The following is a 22,633-nucleotide window of genomic DNA, read 5'->3' on the forward strand; positions in this document are numbered from 1 at the left end:
ATCTTGGTCTGTGGGGATCTTGCTTCTGATGATGAGCTTGGAGAAGTTGAGGGGGGTTGTTTGAAGGCCAGAAATGGGGCAGGGGGTGGTTAGGAAAAATTTCTTTCAGGAGGAGGTCACCATCAAATATAGGTTGTAGTTGTTTGATGATACCACTAGTAACATGCTCACTTTACCATTTGTCTATCAAAGTTACCTTCTTAGTGGTCATGACATTGGCTAGAAGAGTAAGGTGGGCCCTTATGGCTGACCCACAACTTTGTATTCCATCAGGATAGTTTCATAGTGACTGTACCCTAAGTTCATCCCCAGAGTAGTCTCTGACTTCCACATAAATCAGACTGTACACTTACCTGAATTTTTCCTGAACCTCATATTATCATAGAATCATAGAATATCAGGGTTGGAAGGGACCTCAGGAGGTCATCTAGTCCAACCCCCTGCTCAAAGCAGGATCAATCCCAACTAAATCATCCCAGCCAGGGCTTTGTCAAACCTGACCTTAAAGACTTCTAAGGAAGGAGATTCCACCACCTCCCTAGGTAACGCATTCCAGTGCTTCACCACCCTCCTAGTGAAAAATTTTTTCCTAATATCCAACCTAAACCTCCCCCACTGCAACTTGAGACCATTACTTCTTGTTCTGTCATCAGCTACCACTGAGAACAGTCTAGATCCATCCTCTTTGGAACCCCCTTTCAGGTAGCTGAAAGCAGCTATCAAATCCCCCCTCATTCTTCTCTTCTGCAGACTAAACAATCCCAGTTCCCTCAGCTTCTCCTCATAAGTCATGTGTTCCAGTCCCCTAATCATTTTTGTTGCCCTCCGCTGGACTCTTTCCAATTTTTCCACATCCTTCTTGTAGTGTGGGGCCCAAAACTGGACACAGTACTCCAGATGAGGCCTCACCAATGTCGAATAGAGGGGAACGATCACGTCCCTCGATCTGCTGGCAATGCCCCTACCTATACATCCCAAAATGTCATTGGCCTTCTTGGCAACAAGGGCACACCGTTGACTCATATCCAGCTTCTCATTCACTGTAACCCCTAGGTCCTTTTCTGCAGAACTGCTGCCGAGCCATTCGGTCCCTAGTCTGTAGCGGTGCATGGGATTCTTCCGTCCTAAGTGCAGGACTCTGCATTTGTCCTTGTTGAACCTCATCAGATTTCTTTTGGCCCAATCCTCTATTTTGTCTAGGGCTCTCTGTATCCTATCCCTACCCTCCAGTGTATCTACCTCTCCTCCCAGTTTAGTGTCATCTGCAAACTTGCTGAGGGTGCAATCCACACCATCCTCCAGATCGTTTATGAAGATATTGAACAAAGCCGGCCTGAGGACCGACCCTTGGGGCACTCCACTTGATACCGGCTGCCAGCTAGACATGGAGCCATTGATCACTACCCGTTGAGCGAGACAATCTAGCCAACTTTCTATCCACCTTATAATCCATTCATCCAGCCCATACTTCTTTAACTTTTATTATCAATAAAGACCAGAGATTTCATTCTCTGGATAACACATTTATTTGAGCATAAGCTTTCGTGAGCTACAGCTCACTTCATCGGATGCTGTAGCTCATGAAAGCTTGTGCTCAAATAAATTTGTTAGTCTCTAAGGTGCCACAAGCACTCCTTTTCTTTTTGTGAATACAGACTAACACGGCTGCTACTCTGAAACCTGTCATTCGCTGGATGTATGTTGAGCATTGCTGTTCTGCCTTCAGAGAACAAAACCCTTTAGGAAAAACCTAGACTGTTCATGGACTAGCAGAGCAAAGAATATCAACATGGATTTCAGGCTGTATCTTGCTGTATCTAGTTACCACTTATAGAAACAGAGGAATATAAGATTGGAAGGGACTCCAATAAGTCATCTAGTCCAGTCCCTTTCCAGTGAGGCAGGACTAATATTATCTAGACCGTGCCTGGCAGGTGTTTGTCTAACCCAGTGGTGCCGAAACCGTGGGGAGGAAAGGGAAGGCGGGATAGGCCCCTGCCCCTCCTCTTTCACCCGAGGCCCTGCCCCCCAACCAGGCCAGAAGGAAAGAGCCCCGAGTGGTGGAGAAATGGCCTGAGGGCTGCTCTTGGGCCCCGCAGCCAGGCCAGGTGAAGGGTCCGGGACACCCCACAGTGCCCCAGGCTCCAGCTTCTGGCCTGGCCAGAGGGTGGGGCCTCAGAGGCCTCAGAGCAGCAGTCAGGCCAAGGTAAGAGCAGCCCAGGGGACCTGGGCCACTGTGGGGTGTCCCAAACCCTCCACCTGCTCTGAGTGGTGCATCCCAGGGGGAGGGTGGGTGGGACATGGGCCTGGGGATGCTTTTGGGCCCCCTGCCCAAGTTGGGTGGATGGTCCAGGGCTCCCCACAGTGGCCCGGGACCCTTGGGTTTCTCTTACCTCGCCCGGCTTCTGGCCTGATGGGGGGTAGGGCCACGGGGGAACAGGTGGGGCCACAAAAGCGGTGGGGCCTCATGCACCCTCCATTTTTATGAAGGATACGGGGCTCCTGATTTAACCTGTTTTTATAAACCTGCCATGACGGAGATTCCACAGCCTCCCTATGTAATTTGTTCAAGTGCTTAATTACCCATATAGTTAGAAAGTTTTTTCTAATGTCTAGCCTAAATCTCCCTTGCAGCAATTTAAGCCTATTCCTTCTTGTACTGTTCTCAGAGGTTAAGGAGAACAATTTATCACCCTGATCTTTATAACAACCTCTTACGTACTTGAAGACTTTTATCATGTTCTCCCCTCAGTCTTCTCTTCTCCAGACTAAACAAATCCAGTTTTTTCAATCTTTTCTCATAGGTCATGTTTTCTCGACCTTTAATCATTTTTATTGCTCTCCTCTGGAATTTGTCCTGTTTGTCCACATCTTTGCTGAAGTGTGGTGCTGAGAACAGAACACAATATTCCAGCTGAGGCCTTATCAGTGCTCGGTAGAGTGGATGAATTTCTTCTTGTGTTTTTCTTATAACACTCTTGCCAATACATCCCAGAGGATTGCTTTTTTTTTGCAATGGTATTACATTGTTGACCTACCTTTGTTTCTGATCCACTATAACCCCCAGGTTCTCTTCGGTAGTACTCTTCCCTTGGCAATCATTTCTCATTTTCTGTTTGTGCAATTGATTTTTCCTGTAACCTATCACTTACATCAGCTTTTGTACCAGGTGACTGGAGAATAACTAATGTGATGCCAATTTTAAAAAAGGTTTCAGAGGTGATCCCGGCAGTTACAGGAGGTAAGCCCAAATTCAGTATCAGGCAAATTGGTTGAAACCATAGTAAAGAACAGCTGTCCAACATATAGATGAACACGATTTGTCGGGGAACAGTCAACGTGGCTTTTGTAAAAGGAAATCATGCCTCACCAATCTATTAAAATTCTTTGAGGGGTCAACAAACACGTGGAAAAAGGTGATCCAGTGGCTACAGTGTACTTAGACTTCCAGAAAGCCTTTGACAAGGTCCCTTACCATAGGCTCTTAGGGAAAATAAGCAGTCATGGGATAAGAAGGAAAGACCTCTCATGGATCAATAACTGGTTAAATGATAGGAAACAAAGAGTAGGAATAAATAGCCAGTTTTCAGAATGGAGAGAGATAAATAGTGGTGTCCCCAGGGGTCTGTACTAGGCCCACTGCTGTTCAACATATTCATAAGTGATCTGGAAGAAGGGGTAAACAGTGAGGTGGCAAATTTTGCAGACAATACAAACTTATTCAAGATAGTTAAATCGAAAGCACACTGCGAAGCATTACAAAGATAACTGGACAACAAAATGGCAAATGAAATTCAATATTGATAAATGAAAAGTAATACACATTGGAAAACATAATCCCAACTATACATACAAATGATGGGGTTTAAATTAACTGTCACCACTCAAGAAAGAGATTGGAGTCATTGTGGATAGTTCTCTGAAAACATCTACTCAGTGTGCAGTGGCAGTCAAAAACCTAACAGAATATTAGGAACCATTGGGAAAGGGATAGAAGTAAGACAGAAAATATCATATTGCCTCTATATACTTCTATGGTGCACCCACATCTTGAATACTATGTGGAGATCCTGTTGCCACATCTCCAAAAGGAGATATTGCAATTGGAAAAGGTACAGAGAAGGACAACAAAAATCATTCGCGGTATGGAACAGCTTCCTTATGAGGAGAGATTAAAAAGACTGGGACTTTTCAGCTTGGAAAAGAGAAGACTAAGGGGGTCTATGAAGTCTTAACTGGTGTGGAGAAAGTGTGGAGAAAGTGAAAGAAAATGTTATTTACTCCTTCACATAACAGAAGAATAGGGGTCATGCAATGAAATTAGTAGGCAGCAGGTTTAAAATAAACAAAAGAAAGTACTTCACTCAATGCACAGTTAACGTGTGGAACTCTTTGCCAGGAGATGTTGTGAAGATCAAAACTATAACAGGGTTTGAAAAAGAACAAGATAAGTTCATGAAGGATAAGTCCATCGATGTGTATTAGTCAGGATGGGCAGGGATGCAACACTATACTCTGAGTGTCCCTAGCCTCTGTTTGCCAGAAGCTGGTAGTGGACAACAGGATGGATCACTTGATGATTTCCTGTTATGTTCATTCCCTCTGAAGCATTTGGCATTGGCCACTGTCAGAAGACAGGATACTGGGCTAGATGGACCATTGGTCTGACCCAGTATGGCTGTTCTTATGTTTTCTTAGTTTAGACAAAAAAATGTGTCCTTACTGAATTTCATCCTATTTATTTCAGACCATTTCTGCAGTTTGTCAAGATCATTTTGAATTCTAATCCTGTCTTCCAAAGTGCTTGCAATCCCTCCCAACTTTATTTCATCCACAAACTTTATAAATGTACCCTATATGCCTTTATCCAAATCATTTATGAAGATATTGCATAGAACCAGACCCACAACCGATTTTCGCAGGACTCCACGTGCCCTTCCATCTTGACTGTGAACCGTTGATAACCATTGAGTACTGTTTTCTAACCAGTTGTGTACCCACCTTATCGTAGGTTCATCTAGGCTATATTTCTCTAGTTTATTAATGGGAAGGTCATGTGAGACAGTAGCAAAAGCCTTACTAAAGTTGATATATATCACATCTACTGCTTCTCCCCATCACAAGGCTTGGTATCTTTTCAGAGAAGGATATTAGGCTCAGAGATCTCTCAAGCTCAGAGATCTCTTCAGCCAGTTCTTAAATGTTCTAGGTACATATTTCATCTGGCCCTGCCAACTTAAAGATATCTAAACTTGTCTGAGTAATTTTAAATTGTTCTTTCCTTATTTGAGCCTACCCATTTACATGCATGTTTGCTGTGTTAGTTGTCCAATCACTGCTAACCTTTTTGGTGAAAACTGAAAAAAAAGACATTTAACACTTCGGATATTGCTGTGTTTTCTCTTTTTGTCTTTCCCTCCTCATTGAGTAATGGGTCTACCTGTCCATAGTCTTTCTCTTGTTTCTAATGTATTTGTAAAATGCTTTCTTGTTACTCTTTATGTTCCTAGCTAGTTTAATCTCATTGCGTGCCTTGGCCTTTCTAATTTTGTCCCTACATACTTGTGTTGTTTTTTTTTAAATTCATATCAGTTTTATTTATATGTAAACCACCACCAACATGCTTTCCACTGAACAGAAAATGACTGCACCTGTGAAAAAAGTAAATGTATATGCCTTGCTGATTGAAAATGGCTCTTCACAGTTTTGATTTGGACAGCATTCTAGGAAAATGTTAAAAGATGAAAAGTTTTTTTTAACTTGATAGTTATTCTTCAATTGGTGCTTCCCTGTAGCTGCTTTGAACAGTTTTTATTTATGCACATTAAGATGTTTCAGGCTGAAAAGTTCAGAGTTATAATTCCAATTAACATTACAGCATCAGTAGACCTCCTGAGGAGGAAAAAAAATGTAGTATTTGGAAAAGAAAAACCTTTTGCATGTAGTAGCTGAATGAAATGGACCTTTAAAGAAACTCTGATTATACTGGTGCTTTTGGAGGTGATGGAGAAATAGCACAGGTGGTTGCCAAACATAGTGCAGGCAAGTTCTGTACAACTGTTATGGCACGACTCTGCAAGTTCATCAGTACTATGACCTGTGACATCCCAGCTATTGCAGACTTGGCTCTCTGTTGCCATAGTGGTTTTGTGTTCCATAGTGTTTAGGCAAATGTTCACTTGAAACTAAGGTAAAAGCGCTAGACTTAACTTTTTTCTTAATGGAGTTGTAGATTTGTGCATGTGTTGATCTGAAGAAGTGAAGTTTTTACCCACAAAAGCTTATACTCAAATAAATCTGTTAGTTTTTAAGGTGCCACCGGACTCCTTGTTGTTTTTGTGGATACAGACTAACATGGCTACCCCCTGATACTTCAGTTATACATTGTGTCTTAGAAATCCTGCAACTATTTTGAAGCAGTTAATCGTTCAGGTGTTATTTGCATACTAGCCACCAATATAAGCATTCTGAAAATTTTAAAAATTCACCATCACAACCAGTCTTAGTTTCTACTTTTCTGCATTTGAGAGGATTTTAGAACTGTTTTCTCCATCGTTTCATAATGCCATTTCACTCTTTAATTATGGAAATTATTAGATAATGTGGTGGTAATGGTTCTTAGAAAAGCAAAGTTCTGGAGAAGAACTAGTTCTTAATCTGTTTTATAAAATATAAGGTGTTTTAATTGTTACCATAACAAAAGTGTAAAAGTGCAGGAATGAAAGACTGGGAACAACCAAATATGTTCCCAAATGTACATATGTCAAGGTTCCTCCCCCACTCTGAACTCTAGGGTACAGATGTGGGGACCTGCATGAAAACCTCCTAAGCTTACTTTCACCAGCTTAGGTTAAAACTTCCCCAAGGTACAAATTAATTTTATCCTTTGTCCCTGGATCTCCACTGCCACCACCAAACTCTAACTGGGTTTACTGGGAAACGTAGTTTGGACACGTCTTTCCCCCCAAAATCCTCCCAACCCTTGCACCCCACTTCCTGGGGAAGGTTTGGTAAAAATCCTCACTAATTTGCATAAGTGGCCACAGACCCAAACCCTTGCATCTGAGAACAATGAAAAAGCATTCAGTTTTCTTACAAGAAGACTTTTAATAGAAGTAAAGGAATCGCCTCTGTAAAATCAGGATGGTAGATACCTTACAGGGTAATTAGATTCAAAACATAGAGAATCCCTCTAGGCAAAACCTTAAGTTACAAAAAAGACACACAGACAGGAATAGTCATTCTATTCAGCACAGTTCTTTTCTCAGCCATTTAAAGAAATCATAATCTAACACATACCTAGCTAGATTACTTACTAAAGTTCTAAGACTCCATTCCTGGTCTATTTCCGGCAAAAGCAGCATACAGACAGACACAGACCCTTTGTTTCTCTCCCTCCTCCCAGTTTTTGAAAGTATCTTGTCTCCTCATTGGTCATTTTGGTCAGGTGCCAACGAGGTTACCTTTAGCTTCTTAACCATTTACAGGTGAGAGGATTTTTCCTCTGGCCAGGAGGGATTTTAAAGGGGTTCACCCTTCCCTTTATATTTAGACACGCCCCCCAAATCTCAGCTAGGGTGAAACGCTGGCTGGGATTTCTTCCTGGAGCTCTAGGAAAAACAGAGTTAATAAGACACATGCACCTCTAAATATACTACCAAGTACATAAAGACTAACAATATTTTCCACATCTCAAGGACGATTGTAACCAGTTGATTCTGGGAAACTTTCACAGGAGAGTGCATCAGCCACTTTGTTAGAAGCTCCTGAGATGTGTTGGATGTCGAAATCAAAATCTTGGAGAGATAAACTCCACCGAATAAGTTTTTTGTTATTTCCCATGGTGGTATGAAGCCACTGTAGTGCAGCATGGTCAGTTTGCAGGTGGAAACCCTGTCCCCAAACATATGGGCTTAGCTTTTCCAGAGTGTAGACAATGGCGTAACATTCTTTTTCACTGACTGACAAGTTGCTTTCCGTCTCAGACAGTTTTTTGCTGAGAAACACTACAGGGTGGAATTCTTGATCAGGTCCTTTCTGCATTAAAACTGCTCCCACACCACGCTCGGACGCATCTGTGGTTACTAGGAACGGTTTGTCAAAGTCTGGGGCCCTTAGTACAGGGTCAGACATGAGTGTCACTTTAAGCTTGTTAAAGGCATTCTGACACTTTTCGGTCCACTGAACAGCATTTGGCTGTTTCTTTTTGGTTAGGTCTGTCAGTGGGGCGGCGATTTGGCTGTATTGCAGTACAAATCGTCTGTAATAACCGGCCAACCCTAAGAAGGATTGAACCTGTTTCTTTGACTTTGGGACAGGCCACTTTTGGATAGCATCCACTTTGGCCTGTAGGGGGCTGATAGTTCCTTGACCCACCTGGTGTCCAAGGTAAGTCACTCTGTTTAGGCCTATTTGACACTTCTTAGCCTTAACAGTTAGTCCTGCCTCCCTTATGCACTCAAGGACTTTCTGTAGATGTTCCAGGTGGTCCGCCCAGGAATCCGAAAATACGGCCACATCGTCAAGGTAGGCGACTGCATATTCTCCTAATCCCGCTAGGAGACCATCTACAAGTCTTTGGAAGGTGGCGGGTTCATTTCGCAGCCGAAAGGGAGTACATTAAATTCATACAGCCCGAGATGTGTGGTGAAGGCTGACCTTTCCTTGGCAGATTCATCTAGCGGTACCTGCCAGTACCCCTTGGTTAAGTCCAAGGTAGAGATGAACTGGGCCCATCCCAGTTTCTCTAATAGTTCATCTGTGCGTGGCATTGGATAGTTGTCTGGGCGAGTTACAGCATTTAGCTTACGGTAATCCACGCAAAAACGTGTTTCCCCATCTGGTTTGGGAACTAGAACCACTGGAGATGCCCATGCACTTCCAGAGGGGCGGATTACACCCATCTGTAACATATCCTGGATCTCCCGTTCTATAGCAGTTTTAGCTTGAGGAGACACCCGGTAAGGTTGGACTTTAATTGGGTAAGCATTACCTGTGTCAATGGAGTGGTATGCCCATTCAGTCAGTCCTGGGGTGGCTGAGAACGTTGGCGCGTACCTAGTGCACAGCTCCTTGATCTGCTGTTGCTGCATACGCCCAAGGGTCATGGAGAGGTTCACCTCTTCCACACCACCAGCACTTTTCCCTTCGTAGTAGACACCTGCAGGCCACTCAGCGTCCTCTCCTCCCTGACAAACCTTTAATTCTCTGGAATAAAAGGGCTTTAGAGAATTAATATGGTACACCTTAGGCTTTCGGTTGGAGGTGGGGAATGCTATGAGATAATTAACAGCTCCCAGGCACTCTTAGACCATGAATGGTCCTTCCCACGATGCTTCCATTTTATGGGCCTGGAGCGCCTTTAAGACCATGACCTGGTCTCCTACTTTGAAGGAATGCTCTCTGGCATGTTTATCATACCAGGCTTTTTGCTCTTTTTGAGCATCCTGTAAGTTTTCTTTAGCAAGGGCTAAAGAGGTTCAGAGGGTGTTTTGTAGGTTGGTTACAAAGTCCAGAATGTTAGTTCCTGGAGAAGGTGTAAATCCCTCCCATTGCTGCTTCACCAACTGTAATGGCCCCTTAACCTCACGGCCACATACAAGTTCAAATGGGGAAAACCCTAAACTGGGATGTGGTACAGCTCTGTAGGCAAAGAGCAACTGCTGCAACACTAGGTCCCAATCATTGGAGTGCTCATTTACGAATTTACGTATCATGGCCCCCAAAGTTCCATTAAACTTCTCCACCATGCCATTTGTTTGATGGTGGTAAGGAGTGGCAAACAAGTGATTTACCCCATGAGCTTCCCAAAGGTTTTCCATAGTTCCTGCCAGGAAATTAGTCCCTGCATCTGTGAGGATGTCGGAGGGCCAACCTACCCTGGCAAAAATGTCTGCTAGTGCCTGGCACACACTTTTAGCCCTGGTGTTGCTTAAAGCTACTGCTTCCGGCCATCGGGTGGCAAAATCCATGAAAGTCAGTATGTATTGCTTTCCTCTGGGTGTCTTTTTCGAAAAAGGACCCAGAATATCCACAGCTACTCGCTGAAATGGAACTTCAATGATAGGGAGTGGCTGGAGAGGGGCTTTGACCTGGTCTTGGGGTTTTCCCACTCTTTGGCATACTTCACAAGACTGGACATAGGTAGAAACATCCTTGCCCATTCCCTCCCAGTGGAATGACCCCCCCAAACGGTCTTTGGTCCTGTTCACCCCAGCATGGCCACTAGGGTGATCGTGGGCTACGCTCAAGAGCTTGGCCCGGTATTTAGTTGGAACTACCAACTGTCTCTGAGGATGCCAGTCTTCCTAGTGTCCACCAGAAAGAGTTTCCTTGTATAAAAGTCCTCTTTCTACAACAAACCTGGATCGATTAGCAGAGCTGAGAGGCGGTGGGTTGCTCCGTGCTGCCATCCAAGCTCTCTGGAGGCTTTCATCTGCTTCCTGTTCAGTCTGGAACTGTTCCCTTGACACTGGAGACATCAGTTACTCATTGGATTGTGGACCTATGCTTGGTCCCTCTGGAAGCGATGTAGGGGAGGGGGCTGTTTCCGTTGACTGTGAACCGCTCTCCGCTGGGACACTATGTTGGGGTTCAGGCTCTGGCTAAGCCTCTTGTGTAGGGTTATGGGCTGCTGCCAGTTCAGGTTCAGTGGGGTCCTCTGGTGTTGAGGTTGCAAGTACTGGATTCAGTGCTGGCAATGGGTCTGGTGTTGGTTGTTCGGCTGGTTCCGGTTCTGGGACTGGTTCCGTCTGGGTCTCTGGGACTAGATCCACTACTGCTGTTACAGACATTGGCCTGGGGTCCGGGTCCATCACCTCTGACCGGGTCCTGATAGAAGTTTCCGGAACAGAGCTAGGCCTCACGGCTTGTTTAGCCTGGCTGCGGGTGACCATTCCCACTCTCTTGGCCCTCTTCACATGATTGGCCAAGTCTTCCCCCAACAGCATGGGGATGGGATAATCATCATAGACTGCAAAAGTCCACGTTCCTGACCAGCCCTGGTACTGGACAGGCAACTTGGCTGTAGGCAAATCAAAAGAGTTGGACTTGAAGAGTTGAATCGTCACTTGGATCTCTGGGTTGATTAAATTGGGGTCCACTAAGGAAGCATGGATAGCTGACACTTGTGCTCCGGTGTCCCTCCACGCAGTGACCTTCTTCCCGCCCACACTCACAGTTTCCCTCTGCTCCAAGGGTATCTGGGAGGTATCTGGGCCTGCGGACCTCTGGTGTGATTCCGGTGCAATGAACTGTAATCTGTTGGGGTTCTTGGGGCAGTTGGCCTTTACATGCCCCAGCTCGTTACATTTAAAATATCGTCCAGCTGACGGGTCACTGCGGCGAGGTGGGTTGCTGGAGAACGGGGTGGTGGGACGATAAGGGGTCTGGAGGGTTCTTTGGGAGGTAGGTGGGGCTTTGGGCGGCCCCCGGTAATAGGGTGTGGTCTGGGGTTGTCCCTTCTGGTCTCCGCTCCAACTGTGACCAGTTTTCTTCTTCTCTGCCACCTCCATCCATCTGGTTCCAATCTCTCCTGCCTCGATTACAGTTTTGGGCTTCCCATCTAGGATGTATCTTTCTATTTCCTCAGGAACACCCTCTAAGAATTGTTCCATTTGCATTAGGAAGGGCAATTTTACTGGAGATTCAACACTTCCTCCTGATATCCAGGCATCCCAATGTTTCACAATGTGGTAGGCATGTCGGGTAAATGACACGTCTGGTTTCCACCTTAGGGCTCTGAACCTCTGACGAGAATGCTCGGGTGTTATCCCCATTCCGACTCTCACCTTGGATTTAAACAGTTCATACTTGTTCATGTGTTCTTTAGGCATTTCAGCCACCACCTCAGCTAAGGGTCCACTGAGCTGCGGCCTCAGCTCTACCATGTATTGGTCGGTAGAGATGCTGTACCCAAGGCAGGCCCTTTCGAAGTTTTCTAAGAAGGCCTCAGTATCATCGCCTGCCTTGTAGATGGGGAACTTTCTGGGATGGGGAGTGGTACCTGGAGAAGGATTGCTAGGGTTTGTTGGTATATTCTGCTGAGCCTTTACCTTCTCCATCTCCAGTGTATGCTTCCTCTCTTTTTCCTTCTCCTCCTCCACATGCTTCCTCTCTTTTTCCTTCTCCTCCTCCTCATGCTTCCTCGCCTCCATTTCCCTCCTGTGGGCAGCCTCCTGTACCTCATTCTCCAGTCGCATGAGTTCTGTCTGTCTTTCATGTTCCTTTTGTTTTTCCTCAGCCTGAAATCTGGCTAATTCCAGCTCTTGTTGAGGCGTGGATCCTGTCATCCTAACCTCTTTGTTTTTAATTAACTTTACACCCAAGATTTAGAAATAAAACAAAAAAAACTTGGCTGTAAAATTTTGCTATGCTGGAATAGGATACCTATTCTCTGATAGTGATTGTCAGCCTACAGAAAAAGACAATTCCCTTTGTCTCTGCTCTGGCCTCAAATCAAAGCAAAAAACCTCCAACTACTTGGAAACCTGCTTACCAGCAGCCCAAAGGAAAAAAAAATTCCTTTTCAAACCTGTGCTCCTTGTAAAACAAAAAAAAAAATCAAAATCCTAAAAAAAAACTCTTGCCACTTTTGTCTCCAGGCAAATGGGTAGAACACCCCCCCCCCCCGTTTACTTTTAGGGAAAAAAAACTCTGGTTTGGAAGACTGTGAATTTCCCTGCAGGAGTTAAGTACCCTGCCTCCAGGCAAAGAAAACCTGCAATTCACAAAGATAATCCCCTTTTGTCTCTGCTCTGGCCCCAAAGCAGAGAAAAAACTAGCTGCTTTCAGTTGGACCTCCTTTCCTGCAGCCTCGAAGGAAAAAAATTTTTTTCCTTTTTAAAATCTGTTTTCTGGTTCAAAAAATCTCAAATTGATCTCAAAATGATTTCAGGTTAATCCCACCACTCTGCCACCGTGTCAAGGTTCCTCCCCCACTCTGAACTCTAGGGTACAGATGTGGGGACCTGCATGAAAACCTCCTAAACTTACTTTCACCAGCTCAGGTTAAAACTTTCCCAAGGTACAAATTAATTTTATCCTTTGTCCCTGGATCTCCACTGCCACCACCAAACTCTAACTGGGTTTACTGGGAAACGTAGTTTGGACACGTCTTTCCCCCCAAAATCCTCCCAACCCTTGCACCCCACTTCCTGAGAAGGTTTTGTAAAAATCCTCACCAATTTGCATAGGTGACCACAGACCCAAACCCTTGGATCTGAGAACAATGAAAAAAGCATTCAGTTTTCTTACAAGAAGACTTTTAATAGAAGTAAAGAAATAACCTCTGTAAAATCAGGATGGTAGATACCTTACAGGGTAATTAGATTCAAAACATAGAGAATCCCTCTAGGCAAAACCTTAAGTTACAAAAAAGACACACAGACAGGAATAGTCATTCTATTCAGCACAGTTCTTTTCTCAGCCATTTAAAGAAATCATAATCTAACACATACCTAGCTGGATTACTTACTAAAGTTCTAAGACTCCATTCCTGGTCTATTCCCGGCAAAAGCAGCATACAGACAGACACAGACCCTTTGTTTCTCTCCCTCCTCCCAGTTTTTGAAAGTATCTTGTCTCCTCATTGGTCATTTTGGTCAGGTGCCAGCGAAGTTACCTTTAGCTTCTTAACCATTTACAGGTGAGAGGATTTTTCCTCTGGCCCAGAGGGATTTTAAAGGGGTTTACCCTTCCCTTTATATTTATGACAACATACAACCATTACGCACAAATAGGTCACCCCTAAGACAAACCAAAAAGAGTAACCACCCTAATCCAGAACCCAAAAAGCTCTAATGACTTTCCAAGTCGGTAGCGGACAGAAAGATCTTACTTGGTCTCCACTTAGTCTTTCTCCCATGCACCTCAAGAAGGTGACTGCGTTTTCTTCTTCTCATGAAAAGTCTCTAGTATCTGTTAATCCAGTGATACATCCAAGGCAGGAAGAGTAGAGGGACACAAGACTTGAAGCAATGGAAGTTTTTACTGCCGTTACTTTTCTTATCCTCCGAAACTGGGTCTTCATACAATACCAGATCCTCCGGGATTCAAGAGAATGCCTCTTGACCTGCCAAGGCCCAAATGTGGGGTGCAGTTTGCAAAAGAAGACCCAAAATGAGAGAAACCAAATTATTCACTCAATAAACTAAAATGCTGTAGGATTCGTTTATGTAGTGTAAATAATGCTTTTGTAACCTCTGTTGCTTGATTCTTTACTTTTGATTTTAAAAAAATGTCAACATGAAAAGTGAGAGGACACCATTTTTTTCTGAAATAGAGGTAACTTTGGGACTAAAATGAGGGGCATTTTGAGAGGTGTACTCACTAAGTGCATGTCTACACTTCCCCCTGGAATGGTCGATCCAGCAGGGGTCGATTTATCGCATCTAGTGAAGACATGATTGATCGACCGCTGAGTGCTCTCCCATCGACTCGGTACTCCACTGGGGCAAGTGGCACAGGTGGAGTTGACAGGGGTGTGTCAGCAGTTGACTCACTGCAGTGAAGACACCCCGGTAAGTAGATCTAAGTACGTCGACTTCAGCTATGTTATTCACATAGCTGAAGTTGCATAACTTAGATCAATCCCTCCAACCCCCAGTGTAGACCAGGCCTAAGTTATCAGAAGCATCCAGTTCTGAATGGTGCTTCTAGGGTCTGCATAATCCCCTCCTTTAGGACTGGTTCAGTTCTCCTGACCTTTAGGATTCACACAGTAGGTTTCCTATGTTCTAACTGGGTAACAGCTCCTTTTCGTTAAGTATATCTGCAGAGCCTCAATTTTTACCTTGGCCTCACGAATGAGTGCATGCCCTCTGTGGGTGCATGCCCATGCAGAAAAATAAGGGGGATGTAAGGAGCTGCTTACTCCCTTATTCAGGCTGCCCATCTTGCCACTAGGCTCCTACTTCCACTCCTGCAGAGTTTGACAGGGAGTGGGTGGGGCTTTGTACAGCTGAACTGATGCAAAGTGGAATGAGTGGAAAGTGGAATGGCACAGCTTATTCCACCCCATGCCACCTCCTGCCCCAAGCAAGAGAAAAGCAGGGAATGATTAGGAATTTGTATCTCAGTCCGGTTTGTGCCCTGCTCCTGCTCAACTAAATGCTGCCCCTTAATTGGGCTAGATTGTAAGGTTAAAATCCAACCCAAAGTGACTGGGATTGAAGAGTTTATCATATTGAGCTCCTGGTATGCCCTTATTTTGACATCTATATCATCAGAGCTTGTTTGGCTCAAAGACTAATCCATATCCTTCACATGCCTAGTCTCTATTCAGGAAATTAGATATCAGGATAAACAACACAAGTATTAACTTTTCTGGAAGCAATTATAGACTCTAAAGTGAATTCTGCTTTCCTTCAGCAAGATAACTTGAAAGCTTAAGAAAAGCCATTGTCAAGGCAATAGGGCAACCAGTAGGAATAGTCAGATCTTAAATAACAATATGGGTTCTGATGGCCTTCCTGTATCGTTGTCACCCCTTTTGTGAATCTAAGAATGCAGCTTCTACAGTCAAAGTTAAGTTTCCATTAGTATCCATGGTATATTGTTGTATCATCTTCACTCAGTGAAGAGAGTTATTCCTAAATACATTGTCCTCAGACAGTGGCAGTACCTTTTGGCTCTACTGTTCCCATTTCTTCATCCAGTTTAGGGTCGGAGTGTCACCTTGCAGTTCATGGTCTGGAAACTGCAAGAGACCAGGTTGTATAACAGTTGAACAGCTTTGAACCATAATATTGGCTCTTAGATTTTATATTTCAACTCTGAAAGGAAAACAGATCACATCCCAAAAGACAAACTGCAATATGTTATTTTGATCAGTCAAGATAGGGCCCAGCTCTTCTCCTCTGCAGGGGTCAAGTCTTGTAGTTTTGAAGGATATGTTCTAAACAATGGCACAGATTTAATGGGGTTGCTCAGATTTTCACCAGTGTAAATGGCAGAAGAATCTAGCCTAATACCCTTCCATTGTTGCCTCACTGTACTAAGGTTCAGAGTTACAGTGACCAGACAGCAAATGTGAAAAACCGGGATGGGGTGAGGGGTAATAGGAGCCTAGAAAAAGACCCCAAAATTGGGACTGTCCCTATAAAATTGGGACATCTGGTCATCCTATGCAGAGTACTCTCTAGCAGTCATCTAGTTGGAGGACTCAAGACCCAAAATAACTAGTCCTCAGAGGAATCTGTTATTTCCCTCCAGGTAAAGTCATCTAAAGCTCTCTGCTCCTAGGCCAGTGTCCATGTCAGAAGCACTGTTCAAGGATGCTCTCAAACCCATAGGAGTGCAACAATTGCTTATTCTTTTTGAATGTTAGAGCAACAAATGTGCATTCAAGTATGACAGACACTGAGATCTCATTAAGTAGTTTGGAGGTGGTCAGATACAAAGACAGCATAATTTTGTTGTCCTGGGGAGAAAAAGTTACATTATACAAAACTTTTCTGACCAAGAGGCCTATCGAACACAATGTGAACTTAGTCAATAATATTCCAAGGGGAACTAGTAACCATGCAAGTTTGTCCTTTTGATTTGTGTCTGCAATAGCATGCCCCATGTAACTTTTATATGATAACATTCTATTAATTTTTTCAACTATATCAAGTGATGTGCAAACTTGAAATAAATAGGGTAAAGAGATGATATGGAAAACAAATTGCTATGGGTATGAAGGTAAGTAACAACACATTCTTTAAAAAACATTAATAACATTTGTATTTTGCATAAAAACGTTAATTTTCACATGATTTAGAGTGCTGTGAACTAGATAATTAGTATACAAGTGGGGAAATTGAATCACAGAGAGGTCAATGAACTTGTTTAAGACCACACACCAAATCAGTAGTAAAATTGGGGTTAGGACACAAATACTTTTAGTCCCCATGTGTGGCCTACTAGGCCATACTTCTCTCTGTGTTAAAACTATTTCTATTTCTGTCAGCAGAGATTGTTTATTAAAAACCCAATGGTGCCATTTCTACTCACAGTGAGCAGTCCTATGGAAATCAATGCGTGTTTGCGTGTGGCAAGAGACTAAATAAGTGTTAATATGGTATATGATTTACTGTATCGTCTGTATCATTTCTGTGGTAAAATTAAATTTATATAGTGAAAAATATGCGTGAGAATGAGTCAAAGGACAAATTTCCCACTAATCCAAACAACCACCACCTTTACAGTTCCTCTGTGTTAAGTAAATTGGCATTGTTATAAGTAAAATCAGCGGAATCACAATTAAATATGTTGTAAGTTCCTTTGGACAGAGAACGTTGTCCTGATTCTGATCACACTCAACATAGGTTTCATATCCTTGTTACTTCATTGACTTCTGTGAAATAACTACTGATTTATACTAGTGCACATAAGATAGAACTTGGTCTTCTGCTTTTTTATTGACCTGTAAATCTCCTTGTAGACTTATGCGCTATATAAATAATAATTACTACTACTTCGAATGGAAGTTCAACTGATTTGATGGCAAAATCTTCTCTGAATGGTTAACATTTAATCAAAGCAGAGAAATTATTTTATTTTTGGTGAATTGTCCTGTCCATGAAGTTGAGAATCTAACAAAACCTGCTCTAATCTTGGGAGACCTGAGTTTAAGCCCCGAGTAGATTACATTATGTTAGTGGCCTTAGGTAAAACTCTCACAAGCATCCATTAGAGAACCACTACACAATTTGAGATGACAAGGGCACTACACCTGTCTACACTATATCTAACACTAATAATTGTTGTTTGCTCTTTATTTGAAGGAGCATTTAATTGGCTCATAATTACATGGAGAAGGTGGATAATATTTTAATATAATTATCTACATTATAATTGTCCACAAAGTCCCCAATCAGAATAGGGTCTATTTGTGCTAAACGCTTCACAGATAACTCAAATAATTTCCACTCCATAAAGATAAAGAACCAGAAAGTGGCTCAACATGTAATAGGGTTTAATGCCCAAGCAAGCAGCCATGGTGATGGCTCTTGTTAGTTTCTTGTCTCACCTGCTTACAAAAAATGGTTTATTTGTATTATAAAAAATGTAGCTTTAAGTTTTTGGGGTCTATTGGGGGGAAGAAGCATCAGGGTTGAGAGGAAGAGATTGTTGGAGTAAGAAGTCAGAATCAATCTCAGGGGGAAGAAGGAGAGAAGCATAGTGGTCATGGGTAAGTGATGCTGTGCCACTGAAGGGGTTGAATGGTTGGAGAAGGACAGCATGAGAGGGGATGGATCACTTGATGATTATCTTTTCTGTTCATTCCCTCTGAAGCACCTGGCAGGATACTGGGCTAGATGGACCCAGTATGGCCGTTCTTATGAAAACGGCCGGTAACTGGTAGCAATACAGCAAATGAGTAAATACTGTAGAGTGGATATACAATATTTTTTACTGGTAATAGAATGCTAACTGTAATTGAAAATTCCTTGGAAATAATTTTACTAAAATACTAACAGGTGTAGATTTCTGAATGAATATTTCATTTTTATCTATGAATATCCCTAATTTTAAATCTCTCATGTGTGTCTGTTTTAACACAATCATTACTGCAGTAGAACCCAAGGTGTGTTGGGAGCTCTCCAAACACAGAAGACTTATTCCCTGTTTTATGGAGTGTAAAGACTAAAAAGGACAAAGACAGACAATGAGTGAGGGGAAAGGGATGCAACATACAAGTATAGACTGGACTCTGTCTTAGCCTTTAATGGGTGTGTAGTGGTAAAGAAGGAAGTAAAGAATCTTCTATGCTCTTCTAATGACTGGACAGAATGACAACCCTGGCACTCAAATGTAGAAACTGTTGCCTAATTCCTTCCCTTATAGCATCGGTTGCCTTAAGAGACCAGGGAAGTTGTAGAGAGTAATGGGAAGCTGAGCTGGCCAGTGGAACTGGCTGGCCTGGTTGAGAAGCTACATGCTGCAGCCCATAAAGTGGAGTGTAACAGTTTGTGTGATGCCCCTGTGTACTGGGGAACTCCGAGTGGCATTCTGCCTCTCTGAGATAGTTTCTGTTATGCTGCTTTGGCTGGCATGGAGTTCCACACTGCCCCCAGTGCAGGGCTATGCCAGAATGGCACAATCTAATCCACAGTCAGAGAGTTGCCATTCATTTTTTTGCTGCTGCTGTTGTTAAACATACTAAATTTGCTCTCCTCCATGATTAAACCCTCTCATCTTCCTCTCTCACAAATTTCCCAGCTTCATTTGTAGTATCCTTATACCCCTTTCTTTCAATAGCCCTCATCCCTGGTTTCAGTAGGACAAAGACACATGAGATCTGTTTATATAAACATTTTCCTGCTAACGTTTCAGATAGGAACATCCCACAATAACAGCATGTTCTCTATATGAATTCTACTATTCCTTTCAACTTTAGGAGAAACAGGACAATTGTAGCTTATTATACCTACAGGATAATGCACTTACAGTAGAATGGATGCTGTGTGATTTCTCACTGAACTTTTATATGCATCTGCTTTTTTTGCAGGCTAAATTCCATTGACGTAAAGTATCAGATGTGGAAATTAGGAGTTGTTTTCACTGATAATGTAAGTTCATTTTACTACATGCATAATAAAATAAAACAGAGTTCTAAGCATGAGAAATTGGTTGAAATGTATGAATCTGATTACTTCTGTATGCTACTGATAACAATTTACTAATCTGATAAGGGAGGTAATTTTGCTTTTCAACCCTGACCTGTGAACTTGGACAGGAAGCCAAACTCCTGTCTCAGTTATACAGGTAAAAATCTGCAGAAACTTCCTTGACTTCAGTAGAGTTCAGCTGAGTCTTTCTCTGATTTGTTTTTGTGCACCTCAGTTGTGCACAGAAACTTGCAACAATTTGTGTGTGGTATTTTGTAAAAATTAGAAAAGAGTGAATCTGAACTATTTTAGTGTGGGTATCAACTTTAATTACAATTTCTCATGCCAGGCTTAGATCTATTTCCATTTTATATGTGGAGCCACTGAGAATTACTAGAACAAGTACAGATAGCGATAGTTGATTTCAGTGGAGTTACTCTGGATTTACACTGGTATATCTGGAAATAGAAGAATATGGCACAGAATGTGATTTATTAACTCTACTCTTCTTCATTTCCATGTTAAAAAAATACCCAACCTACCAAATGATATCCTGTCACAGGGTGAGCTCGACCTTTGAGGGTTAGGACTCAGCCTCCCCCATCCCAGGCCTAGTTCACCTCCCCAGATAAAGGGAATGCATGCAAAGGATGGGGAACTGGTGACTGAGAAGCAGGCCTGCTGAGCCTGAGTTTGGGGTGGGAGCTTACTGGGAAAGGGCAGGTGGCAGTTCTCCTGCTTTCCCAGGCTTAGGGACCTGCAGGGAACAAGAGACCGCTGAGGTCGGAGGGGTGCATAGGACTGTGAGCCTGAAGGGAGAACTATAAGCAAGAGAAAACTCTGATTGAGGACTGTAAAGACTTTTGAGTCTAGAGGGAGGGTTATATGGAAGCTAAAGTCCATCATAAATTGAAAGGACTAAATGAGCCCAGAGAAGAGATCTGGAAGGTTTAGAGTATTATTTTATAGTAATAAACCACACCTAGAAGGGGAGCAGTACTGTGAAAAAAACAGATGTGGTGATTGGTTTGATGTGAAATTGAAGGTAAACCAAAGCAGTGACATGACCAGTGCTGGATTGGATGTAAGCCCGCCTACGCATCCATTTTCTTGTATATTTCTCATACTTTTTCTTACCTCTTTTGCCAACTATGAAAGATATTTCTTCCCTCAGCTTCTATCTACTTCTCTTGCTGAATGCTGGGTGAAATTATAATCCTGACCATTTGAGAGCAAAATGCTATAATATCATATATAGTTGGGTTGTGGAGTCGTAAGCTCTTATTCCGTTATAAATATCTGCAACAACAGCATTCAGAATAAAAAATAAAACCCTGACAAACCTGAACTTATTTTATAAATATCCATGTGTTTTCAAGCCTGTTCTAAGGTTTGTCCTTCTTTAATAGCAGAGATCCAAACATTAAAGCTTTGTAGGGAGTGATTTTCCTGTCCCAAATTGGGATGAAAAGTAAAAATCTCAAAATTTTTGCACACTGAAAATCCATAAATAAATAAATGGTTCAGGTCAATTCAAACTTTTTGTTTCTACAATTCAAAATATTTCATTTCTGTTTCAACCATTTTTAATTTTTCTGTATTTTATTTACTATAATTTGTTTTCATTTCTGAACGAAAAGTAATTTGGAATCAGAAGAACAATTTTTTTGGTTGGAGAATGTTGAAACTAAATGTAAGGAGAATTTTGAAATTCACTTCAAAAAATTTTCAAGTTGAAAATTTTGTAAAAACTTACTCTTTCCTCTGAATAGGTTTGAGTTTTGACAAATTGGCATTTTTGACAAAAAATATTTTGTCATCAAACTCCTAACCAGCTCTAGCAAGCATCACTGTAGTAAACCACCATACCTGAATACCCAACAGAAAGGCAAGTTTGAGCTCTAATATAATTCTCTCTTTTACTTTGTGACTAAGGTAAGACTGGTTATTACTCAAAGGCTGTAGATTTCATTTCCTGTTTTCCTAATGCAATTCTCTCTCTTTTTTTCCTAATAGTCTTTCCTTTACCTAGCCTGGTATATGACTATGTCAATCCTTGGCCATTACAACAACTTTTTCTTTGCTGCTCATCTCCTTGACATTGCAATGGGATTCAAGACACTACGAACCATTCTGTCATCAGTAACCCATAATGGCAAACAGGTATCAAGCTTCATCTCCCTCTCCCTTTTTTGCTGAAGGAATGCTCAGTTAGGTTCATCCCGGGGCTGAATTCAAACTGACTGGGGAAAACTTTTCTCAAGGATTGAAAGGAGAAATGTTCTTTAATTGCAGTTTAGTCTTGTATTGATGAGGAAGCTGGGCTGGAGGATAATCATGATGTCTGAAGTTATATTTCAGACATATATTAAAGAAAATAACCAAGTTTTACTGTCAATTTAGTTCTGTTATAGCAGCACTCTTGCTATGATCCTTGGCTTCTAGTATATTGAAAGTCTAACAAGTGCAAAAGGCCCACACAAGTACTTACTTCAGGGAAAATACAGGTCATCCTCTGTGGGTGCAGACACCCTCCTAGCAACTCAGCTGATGCAGTTCTGATATACAAGGAGGGATAGGAAAGGATTTGGGAGCTTTCTCTGCAATATCATCTTGTGTATAACCATGCTAGGGATGAGGCAGAGAGAGGGCCAGAGGATCTGCTGCTACATGGATCCTTCCATTATGCCTCTCTGTGCAGAGGGTGTGTTAGAACTCTAGTGGTTACTACAGTCGGAGCTGTATAAATAGCCATAGAATGGCAATGTATTTACTCGGTAGCCTTCTTTTCCTCCCCAGCCATGGATATATCCAGCTCCAAGCTAAATTAAACAGGTTGGGGGACTGGGCTGAAATTTTGTACCTTAATGCAGAGTTTAAGCATGGCTTATTCTTTACATATGACCCTTTGAGCTTGGGTTAATTTCACCTACAATGCACATCAGGATTAAAGATCCTGATAGATTAGTCACTGGGTTTTTTTTTAAATTTTTGTTGACAAAACACAACACTGTTCAAGTTGGCTACACGTGATTTTG

The 22,633-nt window shown here is 42.4% G+C and overlaps 1 protein-coding gene across 1 annotated transcript in view; it reads left to right on the forward strand.

The window, feature by feature from the left end:
• Positions 1-22,633, forward strand: part of RYR2 (ryanodine receptor 2) — a 743,716-nt gene that overhangs the window by 697,044 nt on the left and 24,039 nt on the right. The window contains exons 103-104 of the mRNA XM_077812173.1: positions 19,496-19,556; positions 21,612-21,758. Of these exons, the coding sequence (XP_077668299.1) occupies positions 19,496-19,556; positions 21,612-21,758 (208 nt within the window). The remainder of the gene's footprint in view (positions 1-19,495; positions 19,557-21,611; positions 21,759-22,633) is intronic.

This window comes from Eretmochelys imbricata, chromosome 3 (assembly GCF_965152235.1).
Source record: "Eretmochelys imbricata isolate rEreImb1 chromosome 3, rEreImb1.hap1, whole genome shotgun sequence".
Classification (NCBI taxonomy): Eukaryota; Metazoa; Chordata; order Testudines; family Cheloniidae; genus Eretmochelys; species Eretmochelys imbricata.